Raw genomic sequence first — 15045 nt, 5'->3', positions numbered from 1 at the left:
CGGAAAATATAAAATAGAAATAGTAATATATGGTTTATTTGACGTAGATGTATTAGAAGTCAGGGAAAATCAAAAAGAAAAAAAAATTTATGTTTCATTTTTACAATTTATTATTAATGATATTTTACATAATAAACATACATTACATAATATGCGACTAAATTGTACTGATCTCATTTCATATTTCACTTTCGATGTCCCAATAGATGATATCGGGCATTCACCAATATTTAGTTTACATAAATTACATATTTTATTAACCAATAAATAGAATAACGAGGGAAGGAAATAAGATATGATCAAATATTGATTTTTTTCATCTAAATTTTTATACATATAAATGTAAATTAAAGGCAGTATTTTTATAAATTATTATTATAAATATAGTTTATTGTTTTTGATTAGTATTATTATTAATGTTTGTTGTGGTTTTGTTTTTCTTATTTTATAAAATTTGTTTAACTGCTACTTAAATTTGATATAACCTTGAGATTTATATTGTTTGTAAAAGGATCTTTGATCTGTAGGTATATATATAAATAAATAAAACAACAATGCAGCAAATAACAATAACAGAATTGCTGGCAATGGCAATTAACCTTTGGAATTAGGTCCAAAGAACACCCCAATCATCTCTCTTCCACTATATTTGTTAACCGTGTAAATCATTATAAGTAGTTTCGAAGACCTGATGAAGAGGAAATATTTCTTGAAAGCGAGATGAAGAAACTGAGTGCCTTCCTTTATTTAAAATTTACCCTGATTTTTTAAAATACAATTGAAATATTAAGGCTGGTATTAATCATTATCAAGATAATTAATGATAATTACTTCTTGATGTAGACAGTTTATTTACAGATATTTCGTATTTAGATTTTCTTTCAAGAAGAAATTTAAGTTAGATGTAAAATACCAGGTGGACATAGGTAAACACTAACTGAAAATCATGAAAACAATTGTTCATTCATTTCATTTCTCTCAAAATAAAATATCTCATGTCTAAATGTCAAGCAGGCATCTAAATGGCAGCTCAGTATACCACAAAGGGGTTCAGGGAAAAAAGGTGTCTTAATTTTTCCTTGACCAATTTATCAGCCTCTTATTGCCCCTGTACCGTGTTTGTCTTGGTTTAGACAAGGGAAATTTTGTTTATACCAATGTCTAACAGGGCCCTAATGCAATCCCAAATGATGGTCTTTAACACCTATGCAGTAATTACCATCAGTGCCACCTAGCTGTTCAAGTAAATAGCTAGAAATAACAAATGTTAGGTATGTCAATTCACTTTTTGTAATTATCGTTTAACTTTATCTATGAGTAGATAATTATTCTTTGTTTAACGACACCTAGCATTTTAATCTCCTTAGCACAGTGGTCAATAGCCACAGTTTATGCTTGAAAGTCAGTGCTATATCGCCCAAGGCTTATATGAATTTTAGACCTTGGTTTATATCCATAAATACCAGCGCCTGACCATACTCAGTTTTGGAGTTACCATATCTAGTTGGCATTAACTGAATTTTCTAATTTTTTCATTAATTTGAATTTTGGAGCCATGGCATCAATAGGCATTACGAGACAATTATCTGCCTGAAGCTCCTTTTGAGGCTTTAGTTGCTCTTTGTTATGGAAGTAGGCTAGTACGAGTCAGTCCCTGCATTCAATGCAAGCTATGAATTAATATGTGCTGTTTAGTGACACAAGTACAAATACTTTGATACTAAAAATTTTCTAGCATTGTATAAATGCATTTTTTTAAATAAAATTTTCTAGCAATGTATAAATTCATTGTTTTTAATCTAAAATTTTCTAGCATTGTATAAATTCATTTTTTTATCTTAATTTTTTTAGCATTGTATAAAATTCATTATTTTTTTAAATCTAAAATTTTCTAGCATTGTATAAATTCATTTTTTTTTTATATAAAATTTTCTAGCATTGTATAAATTCATTTTTTTTTAATATAAAATTTTCTAGCATTGTATAAATTCATTTTTTTTCCTACGTGCATTTGTAAAATTTAAACAATGTTTATAAATCCCAGGCCCTGGAGATGATCCCAATAAAGATTGAAACGTTGGCATGATAAAGAAAATCTTTTTCTGAAACCTACGTCACACCAGACCGCATCTCACGATCTCCGAATAATCACTATGAATTAATATGAATTATGGCTTTGGCCTCTGCCTGGAATCTTAATCCATTGTCTCATTGATTTTTGGCAGTTTGGTATGTCTAAAATGTGGTCTGGATTCTATGGAATACAGGGCAGAGTGGCAAAGAAGAGATGAATAAATTGGCCAAGGAATGTTTGTTGAAGACACATATCTTCCACGTACCATTTTATATAGTGGTGATTTATGGTACCAAAAAAAGCAGTCTTCCAATCCTTACAGAAATTTAATTCTGATTGAAATGATATTTATAAGGAAAGTTAATTAATTTTGGCCAATTCTCAAGGGATAGTATAAAGATATGGAGTGGCCTGTAATCACTACTAAAGACATATATATGGTAGTGAAATAAATCTTTATAAAAAAATGCTTCTTTAGACAAACGAAAAAAGGTTTTTTGTATTAGTATTATTGTTAATTGTTAATAATTAAATATTGAATGGTTTATTTGTTTCTCCTTTGAATCTAATCGATGTATCGATATGTCGCCAAGTTGTTCCTATTAATAATATACATCAAAAACAAACATTTTCCTTTTTTGTTACTAAACAATACATTATTTAATAATTTAAAAAGAGCCAATAATTTTAATAGATTTTGTTTTTTAAGCGTATGAGGTTTCTTTTTTTTCAACGCGAGCGGCTCGTCGAGCCCGACCGTTGAAACTTGAAACCATGACGCGAACCTACGAATCCTCTGTTTACCTCCTGTCTTGTTGAAACTTGAAAGGGAATAACGGTCGGCTCCGACCGCTTTCAGAGATCCCGCACACAATTCGCCAGTTTTAACATTCAACTAATGCTATTTATTCGGTAAGTGTTCAATTTATGTTTTAAGATGCCGTACGTTTAAGGCTTCAACCGTTATTTCATTCTGTCTTATTTTAAAAGACACGGTCCATTTATCATACAAACAAGGGACAATGGAAGCCGTTTATTGCAACTTTTAACAACTAACAACATAAGATGTAGATGAAGTTGTAATTATATTAGGTAGTTTTGAACTTTTTAATATTAAATATTACGCATTTTTAGTTTATGAATCATGTAATAAAAATCATCATTTTAAAAATAAATTTAGAAATTTGGAGCCTTATCCAACTCAGGGTCTTTACATCACATCAATTTTGGCACGTTCTATCAATTTTTCAAAAATAATTAACTAAACAGTCCTATAAACTGCATTTTCATAATTAAATTAACAATTTGTAAGCATCTATTCACATAGAACTTCCAAGCAAAGCACATATCAAGAACAAATCAAAAAGAATAAATTAACAGTTGTGGGTATTACAAGCATATAATACGCTATAGCCAAACAGCCCTGCAGTCTATAGAATAAATGTGTGGTGATTAGTGACCGTTAGTCTGTGATTATTTGGAAATCGTGAGATGCGGTCTGGTGTGACGTAGGTTTCAGAAAAACATTTTCTTTATCGTGCCAACGTTTCGATCTTTTTTGAGATCATCATCAGGGCTATATTTGTAAATCCCAGGCCCTGAAGATGGTCTCAATAAAGATCGAAATGTTAGCACGATAAAGAAAATGTTTTTCTGAAACCTACGTCACACCAGACCACATCTCACGATTTCCGAATAACTATAGAATAAATATATTTTGGGCAGATGATTGCTGTTGAGTGACTTAAGATCATATGAATAACTGTGTTTCAAACATTCAGTTGACATTTCTACCTTATTGAACCTGAATTTACATTTTTTATACTCGCATGGGTCATTGGATTGACACAGCCATTCAGGCTTAGCAGTATTTAAGGTACAAAAGGTCACCAATATTGTTAGTACTAGAGGCTTATTTTATTTTTTTAATGGCTTTAAGAATTGCATATTAGCCAGAGTATGTATGTATTTGTTTCATGTTTATGAGAAGTTGGGGTAGGAAGCTCAGTGTGAAAAAAAAAGTCCAGGAAGCGGTGGGAATCGAACCTATGATCATGGGGTCTACGAGCCGAAAGTCTTATCACGCTGGTCACTCGGTTACTGCGATCCCCTGAAGCTTTAGGTTTAGATTTTGTGTTTTAACTGTTTCTTGCCTTTATTCAAGAATAGTAGTGGATTCACTGTTAAAGATGAAGCAAGTTCTCTACAAAGTCCGGTAGATTTTTTTTATCCCAGTAGAAAATAATACTCTATTCATTGAAACATTACCTATTGGTTTAGCAAAAGAAAGTTGTATTTGAGCATTTTTATTTTTAAATGGCTGTGTTGACAGGTCAGATTGGCTGCATCGGTGTGTGCAGCACCTTCTTTTGCTAGATAACTTTAAATTCCAACTTTGTTAATTTGTCTTGTCGATCTTTTCAAGGGATTTGGATTTTTTGTATTTATTTCACAATTGTTATGTTCATGATGGCTCATCCTTAATTATTGATTAAAACTGGAACTTTGAACAACATTTGCAGAGTTTACTCAATTAATTTGTACTTCTTGTCTACTTAATTATATAATAGTAGAAGCTGATAAAATAATTAAAAATTTATTATTTGCAGTTTATTAAGTAAAGTTAAAAATAATAAATGATAATAATAAACGTGCAAGTTTATTTTCAGGAATCAGAAATGGATGTGCCAAAAGAATATACGGAACTACTTGCAATCTTTGACTCAATCACAATTTATGCAAACACTGTTATCGAAGCGTGCTCAAGAGTTACAAAATGTAATCACATCAATTATTATTGAACGTTATATGGACATTTGTGTAAAAATTTTGTTTCTCTTCACAGCACACATAGACTTGGCGAAATGTTTTGAGGAAACGAGAAAAAAATGGAAAAAATGTGTTGAAGAAAATGGAACTCTTTTAATGCAGCTGAAAGATAATGCGAGACAGATAACAGAACTAGAAAAAAACGCACAGACAGCGAGGAGATTGTTAGATGAAGAGAAATTAAAAACCAAGAAGGCGACAAAAGAAAGAGACTTCTTTGTACGTTTAGATTTAAACTTTATAATCTTGATTTTTGTATAAAATGTTTTGTGTGTTTTTAAGGAGAGTCAACTTGATTTATTCAGAGAAATTTTAAAAAATGATAAAGACATTCAAGAAGACACTAAAGTTAAACTCAGTCTTGTTAAAAACTGGACAGACCGGGACAATGATCGTTTGGACACAATTACTGAAATGGAGACGACAGGTATGTTTTAAATAAATATCTTTAATGGCAAATAATCAATCTATTTTTCTTCTCAAGGTTCAGTATTAGACGATTTGAGCTATACGAGGGATGATGATTCGTTCAATACTTCTGAAAACGAAGGTCGTGGTGCAAAGAGGCAGTATATCACTGATGAAAATGTCAAACCAACTAAAAAGAGGAAGTCCATGTCTATTAAAAAGATTGAAATTGGAAAAGGAGAAAACGTAGAAAAAGTCATCGCCACAACAACGGTCACTGTAAAGCATAACGGCCCTGTGTCAGCTACTTCCGTAGTTGAGACCGTACCTTCATGTTTCCAAAGTCTTGGAACACCAAAACTGCCCAAAACAGGTACAGCAATCAACTAATGTTTTGTGTGTTTATAATGAATTTAATTTTATAAAATTATTTTTTGTATTAAGAAGAAGGATATGTTAAAAAAAATAATCTTATTTGAAATGATCTTCCAGTATTTACAGAAATGGTCATATTATTTAAAACAAAAATATATATATCTTGTTACTAAGTTCTAAGGATTAAAAATATTTTTTGTTATAAAATATTTTGCAATATTCAATTAAATTCCTTTAAAATCCATCCTTTTTTTTTATTATTAATTGTGTGTATGAACTTTAGTAGCTTAATTTGATCAATTTTGTAAGTGAAAGTTTATGTGGTCATCAAGCACAATTTTAGCCCCATTCTCATTATTACTGCACTTTACTTCAAGGGTGTAATTATATTTTTAGAATCGGAATCAAGTTTGAACAATGAAATATTCAGAACTCCAAGCGCCGATAAGCTGCCGTGCACTCCTTTTGGAATCAACTCCATCAATACACGTCCACATCGGTTCAATTTTAAACCGATGATAAAAGGCGAAATTTGTAATGTCTGCAATCGTAGGTGAGTTCGTACTTTTTGTCTATTCGACCAAAGCGTTGAAAATATTACTTTGTTTTCAGAATTAAGTTTTCATCTTCTGGTGCTAAGTGTAAAGATTGTAAAACCGTATGTCATGCAACTTGTAAAGATAAAGTCCCGCTTCCTTGTGTTCCAGCGACTACAACACCGAGCAAAAATAATGGGGTAAGTTGTTTAAAAAAAAAAAAAAAAATATATATATATATATATGTTGGTGGATCTGGTGTGGTTTATGTATTTTTTTTATTAAAACTTTTCTAGGTTGGAACAATAGCAGATTTCACACCGAAGAGTGCACCGATGGTGCCAGCTCTTGTTGTGCATTGTATAAAGGAGATTGAAGCTAGAGGTCTGAATGAAATCGGACTTTACAGGATCCCAGGCTCTGACAAGGAAGTAAAAGCTTTAAAGGAGAGATTCATTAAAGGGAAAGGAATTCCTAACCTTTCTCAGGTTCCTGATGTCCATACGATCTGCGGTTGTCTCAAAGAGTTCCTAAGATCCCTCAAAGAGCCGTTGATCACACAGATAAGGTGGGATGAATTCGCCAGAGCAACGGAAGTTACGGACGAAGAAGATCGGAGGGCCCGACTCTTCCAGATCGTGTCACAGTTACCACAGCCGAACAGGGACACTTTGGCATATATAATTCTACACTTGCAAAAGGTGGCGGAATCTCCAGACTGTAAAATGCCTGTTAGCAACTTGTCAAAAATGTTTGGCCCAACAATAATTGGCTATTCGAGGAATGAGCCTGACAACTTATTTGCTGAAACTAACTTGGGTAACAAAGTTATGAGCGAGTTAATTTCCATACCTTCAGAGTACTGGGAGTCTTTTATGAAAGACCACGACTTGGTGCCAAGTGAAAATGAAATGCACAAAACCCCATCTGCGAATAGCCTACTAAATTTTTTCCAGACTCCTGGACGGCAGAATTTCAGGTAAACAAAATACATTTTCATTAAATCAACTCTAATTTTAATACATATTTAATTTTCCAGGACTGTGCGGAAAATGAGGTATTTTGAATCTCCTTGAAACTTCAAACATATTTAAAGATTTTATTGGCCTCTAAAAGTAATGGAAACTAGCTGGCTCCTCTTAGAGATCCCTTCAATTCCACATCACTTATATTTTCATCACTTAAATTTTACATTATTATGTACTTGAAAGAAAAAATTAAAGTACCCCCCATGACACTTTCTTGATCTATTTTCATGTAAAATATTTCTAGTCTTATTAATCTCAATACTCAACATTGGAATCTTTTGAAGCTCTCTTGCAAATTTTAGAATTTAAGTTACTGTTAGAAAGAAATAGTTCAGAATTTGTATATGTCGCATTAGTTAAACTGTACTTTTAATTTTAACAATTGTTTTTAACTAATTTTTTTTGATATTTTATTTGCATCACTTGGTTAATACCATTATAAATAATGCTCTCTATGTTTATTGTAATTGTATTGTACCTAATATCTATGCATCAACTAATCATTTTGTTTTCGCATGATAACATCATGTTTTATGTTATACACTGTTTGTTCTAGCTACCATTTACATAATATTAATCCAGTTTTTATATTAAACCTTATTTACTTTTTAACATCACTATCTGATGCTCTCTATAGTAATGAATGTGATTATGTAATATAATGTTAATGGCCCCAATAAATTTTATTTTTACCTTTCATCGTTTTTATTTTATTGGATTTCCTTTTTGTTTTTTTATTGTTTATTTACTACCAATTTTCAATGTTCAAAATTTATTTTATTGTTTTACTTTAAAAATTCGTAAATTACATGACCAATTTTTTGAACGATTTATGTTTGTATGCCATATATTAATTTTGTTTGGGTTACTGTGGAGAATAATTTATTCATTATTATTATATTGGATTCATTTATGTGCATATATGTAATGTGGCTGTTATAGTTACATCCACCATTATATGTATATAAAATAATTGTTAACAAATCATAACAAGTAAATAAACAAAACAAGTTTCTTTCCCTTTACTTAATAATAAATAAACAATTATATAAATAAACAAACAGAGAAAAATGTACATATATATTGAATAAAAACCACCGCCAGTCAATAACAATAAAAAACAATGTTTTCTTAATACATACATAACTCTAAATATGTCATAAGTAGTTTTAATGGAACAGTCATGAAAGACAATTGTTTAAATAATAATATGAATACTGTTTTATCGGTTGGGTTATATTAAATTGGAAATGCAATTTGTAAGAAGATGACTTCTTAAAATAGAAACAAGGAAGAAAAAGAAGAAAACATTTCTATTGAGGAATGGTAATAAATCACAAAGATTGTGCAAGTGCCGATGTTCATAGGACTACTTATTATATTAGATTATTTCTAATTGTGAAAATATTTTTGCTTGGATTTCTTAAGAATTCTCGTTTTTTTTAGTCAATTTGAAAGCTTTCACTAATTGGAACTTCTGTCGTGAGAAATTTGGCTAGAAATGGTGCTATCCGTTTAGCGTCATTTAGATGTACATGATGGGCTCCATCGACTACATAATAGTTGAACGATTTGCACGTGTCCCTCAGCAGCTTAAGCACCTGAGGGTAAATCTCAGGCGATTCAAGTTTCAAACCGTCTTTCGCCCTTATATTTAAATAATGACATTTTACTTTTGCTGCTAATTCGAGTACAATGTCTAATGAAGGCATTCCTAACCCTGAAACCTTAAAAATATATATTATTTTCAAAAGGAACGGGTTTATTTCATCGTATCGATCTCACCTTTAATCTTACATCACGAGAAAATAAATATTTTCCTTCTTTTTCTTTGCAAGGCTTCATTCCTCTTTTCATTAGAATTTCTACACTGTCTTTGGTAACGCTGCCTTTATAACCTTGGAGAGCTATAGCAACCATTTCATCATATTCATAACAAGGCTGTTTATCAGGTGGTAGACCTTCATATTTTAAAAAACTAAAACACAGCTGGTTAAACAGAATTTTTCAATTAACAATAATACGCCATTACTTATCAATGCAGGAACCAAAGGCATTCGCCAACGTCGACGGTTGTGAAACCCTAGGACACACTATATCAAGGGATACGAGCTTGTCGATTTCATCTGGATAAGACGCTGCATACATAAAACCGACGGCACCGCCTAACGAATGTCCAACAATCGACACCTTTTGCCAACCGTAATGTTTCACAACTCTCCGAGCTGTGATCAGTCCATCGTAAAATATATAATAAAAATGTCCCTGAAAAAATATGAAATCTATAAGCTAAAAAAAAATATTTGGTTCTTAATTTATAATTGTTAATTTAGTCATCTAAAAAAAATATCTATAAAAGAATATTCACACGTTGGAAGTGGATGTATATGTGTATCACTATTATGAAGACTTTAGGGTTAGCAGTGGTTTGTCAGTGTGGTGTGGTTTTTGGTTTTTTGTATTTGTTAGTGTATACATTTGTATAGTTAACGTTTAGAAATCTTCATTGACAGGAAAGGATCTTATTACCAGAATAACTACAGTCAAACTTCCCATAAATGGACACCACTCAGGAATGGGATCTTGTCCCCTTATCAGAAGGGTCCAAGAATACTAATTTTCTCTTTCTTCATGAACTTCTAAGACATTGATCTTTTCTCTTAAAGTATGCTTTTTTTCATACTCATCTCAAAATCAGTTTTGTCACAATCGCAATCCAAAGATCAACTGATAGCCGATTTGACCGGGACCGGGAATCACCAAAAGCATTCAAAACCGTGCGGGTTGAGATAATTCCCGAAACATTACTGTTAGCCAGCAAACATATAAGACAAATAATTTGTCATTCATTGAATCCTGCTGATTTTCATTTGGCTGTCTGCTTATAAGAGACTTCTTCATTGAAAAACTATAAAGGTAGTGCCTGTGCCCATTTATAAGTACTTTTATTAGTAATGTAAATGTAAAAATGCCGGGAAAAATCAAATTGTCCGCTTATGATGTCCATTTGGGGAAGTTCGACTGTACTATGAATTTATAGGACAAAACCATCCCAAAAATTTCTATTTATTGAAGTTCTGTGTATAAATATGTATTTTATAATAATGCATATGGAGAAAAACAAACAAGTAAATTAATTTAATTAGCATATTACAGTTACCTTTGGATAGTGAGAAGAAAAACCATGGCCAGGAAAGTCGATGCACAAATAGGATAGATCTTTCGGGAGTTGTTCGATTAAAGGGTCAAAACTGCCGGAATTGTCTTGCCATCCATGGAGGAAAAGAATTGGTTGTTTATCAAAAGATCCCCACCATTTTCCTGAAAACAATAAAAAAAGTTAGTGTAGATTTTTGATTATATATTATGCAGATTTTATTACAACACTTAATAAATTATATTAAAAAAATATCTCGTACAACACTGAGAGGTGGTCCCAGTAAATTTCCATTATTGAACATATCTCTTTTACCAGATTATTTCATAATCTTTTTCTGAATTTTAGAAAATGTGGCCTAAGAATTTTTACATGACTAATTTTGGATTAAGAATTCGCAGCAGCATATATTTGCACTGTTTCAGCCTGACAAGTGGCCGAGGATGTACTTGTTGGTAAGGAAAAGTTCGTAAATAATTTGTGACATCACTTTTAATAATGTGAGGAAATAGTTAAATTTGATATCTAATTATACTATTGATAAATATGTTTTATTTTAACACCATTGTCTATTTTTATTGTTCATGTAATAAAATCCTTATAATCTCTTTTAAACTAATTTATAAATTTTGGCATATTTTTGAAATTTTCCCCTATATGTGAAGCAATAATTTCTAAATTCCTCCAATTTGACTTGTTTTTAAATATATATCATGCTAACACACCTTATTATGCTAAGAAAATCAAAAATTTGCCAAAATAATACTAATATTGTTGCCATTCAACATGTGCATGGTAATAGAGGTTTTGTAGTTTTTTATTTCTTCAGATTTAAACCGTAAACCTTTAAATGGATTTTAAAACACAATATAGTTATGTTTATCCCATAATATTATATAGATAAGGGATTATGTAAAAATACCCCGCCTATGTTAATTCAGTTTTCATTTCTCATTTTTGAAGTTGGCTTAGAAAAACATTTTCTTTATTGTGCCAACATTTCGATATTTATTGAGATCATTTTCAGGCCCTGGGATTTATAAACATTATTTAAATTATACAAATACATGTAGGATGTGAAAAAATGAATTTATACAATGATAGAAATTTTAGACTCATTCAAAGTATCTGTACCCACTCTTGTCATTGTACACAAACACTTTGAATGAGTTTAAAATTTCTATCATTGTACAAATTCATTTTTTTCACATCCTACATGTATTTGTATAATTTCAACAATGTTTATAAATCCCAGGCCCTGAAGATGATCTCAACAAAGATCGAAACGTTGGCACAATAAAGAAAATGTTTTTCTAAACTTACTTCACACCAGACTGCATCTCACGATCTCCAAATAATCATTAATTAACAGTCACTAAACACCACTCACGTATAAAATAGTGTTTTTCAGCTGAAATTATTGTCATTTTATACAGACATGAAAACAATTGTAACTGGTAAAAAGATTCAAATAATGTCGGAATCAAAAACTTTAATTAATTATACTTTTTATCAAGTTCTTGTTAAGATGAAAAAGCTTTTATCACCCATTCAATCAAAGTTACGATAGCTCAACTGGTCAGAGCAGGGGCGTATTGAGCCAAAGGTCGTGGGTTTGAATCCTAATCATGACAATAGCTTTTTCATTTCAACCAAGAACTAGATAAAAAAATATAATTAATTAAAATATGTATAAATTGTGCCAATTGTAACTACTAAATACCTGTATGGATTATACATACTGAATCAGTGGATAGCTATTTGGTCACTAGGGTAGCCAAAAGAGTACTTAAACTTGGAAAAAATAAAGGAGTTGAAACTGGTTATTTCTGGGTGAGAGGACACCAGGCATGAGAGGATGCTCAAGTTGACATTCTCACTAAACAGCCTGTTTATTAGCGTAGTTTTCATCTTATTACTATTTCAGGCCCTCAAAACATTGTGTTAGGGTAAGAATTAGAAAAAATAGAGTAAGGACAATAAAGCTTTGCACACAGGTCTCTTTGGTTTTAATCTCATTAACGCTAATATAAACTGGAATCGTTGATTACATGGTTCAGGGCTAGAGCTAATCATGAAATCTGTGGGTATATCTGCATACAAAATTAATGGATGTGAGGATGATGATGTTTGACATGTATCTAGTCTTGGATACTTCGAAACACATTATGATCATATTTTGAGCCTTTAAATGCTCATCATCAGACTGCCTATGTATATATCTACAAATATGTTTTCCCATGTTTATTTAGAATGGTTGGTCTATTTGGAAATTTATCGTTGCATGTTACTAGTCGTTATTAATGTACTAGTTGATTTACGGCGTCACTTTAACATTTTTACACACATTAGGCCTTTGTGTTGAGAGGATGAAAACAAGTCACTAAAGTAATTCCTGTCATATGGAGGGCTTAATGTCCAACCCGTTGCTTGTTGGTTGTCACTGACAAAGGGTCAAACCACTTTACTCGGCATTTTTATACCATTATCAATTAAAAAGCCATGCGCTGTGTTGGGATTCGAATTCAGAACCACTGGCATACTTGGCCACCGTAGTCCCCTGTTGAGAGGGTGATTTCTGGTGGGTTCCAGCCATCAAAGCAAGTTTCGCCCCAGGGGTCTGGGAGATATAGAATTTTTCATTTTATTTTGATGTTAGTGGTTTTTATCCACACAGAATAATTTATCCAATAACAAGTAAAGTAATGTGGTGACCCAGAGGAACCACCACAGATGGCCCTATCCAGGGCCTCGTCACCACCCATCTCTCCCTGTCGGTTCGGCGTGGGGGAAAGAGGATATATACAAAAAAGAGGAGGAGGGGATTGGTTCCTAACCTGGAGATTGCTGGACAGCAGAGGACAAAAAGGGCTGATTGCAAAAAAGGAGGAGAAAGGAAGAAAGGAGGACGTTTCCAGGACGAGACCACCCCAGGGCACCAGACCACCTCAGGAAAGGTAAGCAGGCCTCTTTTTTTTCACTCGCCCCCCCCTATCACCGAAGGCACCCCCATTTATTTAATATCATATATTATAAACAGATGTAAAAGAAAAGAGAAACTATTAGTGTAAATAAATTCTTGTGTTCTGACTAAAAGAAAATTCTGGATCCCTCAACCTTGCTCCCCAGCTCCTGACGGTAAAACTCACTACAGGGGTGAATTGGAGGCACTGGTGAATTGGGTCCCGTGCCCTGGGGTAGTCTTGTCTGGGAAACATACTCCTTTCTTCCTTTCTCCTCCTTTTTTAGAATCAGCCCTTTTTGTCTTCTGCTGTCCACAATCTCCAAGTTAAGAACCGATCCCCTCTTCCTCCTTTTTTGAATATATCCTCTTTCCCCCACTCCCGGTGGATGTGGACTCTCTCCATGGGCCAAACCGACCCGGGGGGGGATAGGTGAGAGATGGGTGGTGATGAGGCCCTGGATCGGGCTGTCTGTGGTGGTTACTCTGGGTCACTACAGTAATTTCTGTTGTACAGAAGGGGCTAATGTCAAAATACCCATTGGGTGTCAGAGACGAGGGTTCAATCCACTTTACCATATCCAAAATAGAAAAGAGTGCTTTTAAAAATATTTAAAAATTGGAGATTTTGACATATTTACTGTATTTCGCGGTATAACTAGTTTATAAACAAGGGGATTATAAATACTTGCTTTTTTTTTTTAATATATCATTGACCAGAACTGCAGGCAATAAAATGATTTTTCAGATTCCTAGAATAATATTGCAAAAAATATAGCTAATATTATTAGGACTTTACAATCTATGTGTGGTCAGGTCACCTAAAGAGTAGATGTAGAAAAAGGCATGTAAATGTATTACAATGGATGTTTTGTGTTTTTTTATATATTCCAAGCATTTAAATAGTACGATTTATCCTTGATTTAATAACAATTACTGAAGGATTCATTGCTAATTGTTCATATAAACTTTGTATAAATTTTAAAAATATTTCAACTTGAAAATTTTGACATATCTATTATTTTGTTTTAGTTTATAAATGTAATAATGGGTTCACAAATATTTATATTCTACATTTATTTAATACATCATTACTAGTAATAATACGTTTCTAGGAGGATTCCAAGAACAATACTACCAAAAAACTGGCTGATTTTATTTTTAAGACTTGTCAATATTAAGAAAGCTTTGTGTATCATTTATAATCCATGTATGGGTCAATATAGGTCTTCTATAGAGCACTGTAGATAAAGAGAAGGGAACTTTCAGTAAATTATGATATTGATTTTTCTACCTAAAAAAAAGGCTAATTTTGTTTTTAAGATGTGTCAAAATTAAGAAAGCTTTGTGTATAATTTATAATCCAAGTATGGTTTAATATAGATCTTCTCTAGAGCACCGTAGATGTAGAGAAAGGAACTTTAATCATTTATATTGATTTTTCCACCTGGTCGTATAGTAATGGAAGTTGGTGATTCTTATTTTTTCAAGGATTTATTAAAGGTTATTTATTTATTAACGACGACCAAAAAATAAAATATCAATGAAATGAATACTACAAGGTAGCACCAAAATTCTTGTCAATTGATAAGGGTCTTCCATTCTGACTTTTTTATGTACATCATTGACTAGAATTACAAGAGGATACAATTGGAGGCAATAAAACAATTTCTCAG

General features: G+C 32.1%; 1 protein-coding gene across 6 annotated transcripts; it reads left to right on the top strand.

The window, feature by feature from the left end:
* Window positions 1-2680: 2680 nt before the first annotated feature.
* On the top strand, window positions 2681-10972 carry LOC106667762 (rac GTPase-activating protein 1). 6 transcript variants are annotated; one of them, XM_014395909.2, is made up of 11 exons: window positions 2681-2986; window positions 4744-4852; window positions 4920-5122; window positions 5186-5330; window positions 5388-5684; window positions 6083-6239; window positions 6299-6422; window positions 6519-7201; window positions 7262-7279; window positions 10397-10589; window positions 10756-10972. In XM_014395909.2, the coding sequence occupies exons 2-11, from the start codon at window positions 4753-4755 to the stop codon at window positions 10864-10866; spliced, it is 2031 nt and encodes a 676-aa protein (XP_014251395.1). In that variant the 5' UTR covers window positions 2681-2986; window positions 4744-4752; the 3' UTR covers window positions 10867-10972. The 6 variants fall into 6 exon arrangements, with proteins under 6 accessions (XP_014251395.1, XP_014251427.1, XP_014251417.1 ...); XM_014395919.2 differs by having other exon boundaries at window positions 2807-2986; window positions 4733-4852; XM_024228696.1 differs by lacking the exon at window positions 2681-2986 and adding an exon at window positions 3147-3166.
* The last annotated feature ends 4073 nt before the right edge of the window (window positions 10973-15045 follow it).

Source organism: Cimex lectularius, unplaced genomic scaffold (genome assembly GCF_000648675.2).
Source record: "Cimex lectularius strain Harlan isolate CLEC.00 unplaced genomic scaffold, Clec_2.1 scaffold147, whole genome shotgun sequence".
NCBI lineage: Eukaryota > Metazoa > Arthropoda > Insecta > Hemiptera > Cimicidae > Cimex > Cimex lectularius.
The sequence above is the reverse complement of the archived record's forward strand: the minus strand, read 5'-3'. Positions and strand labels throughout refer to the sequence as shown.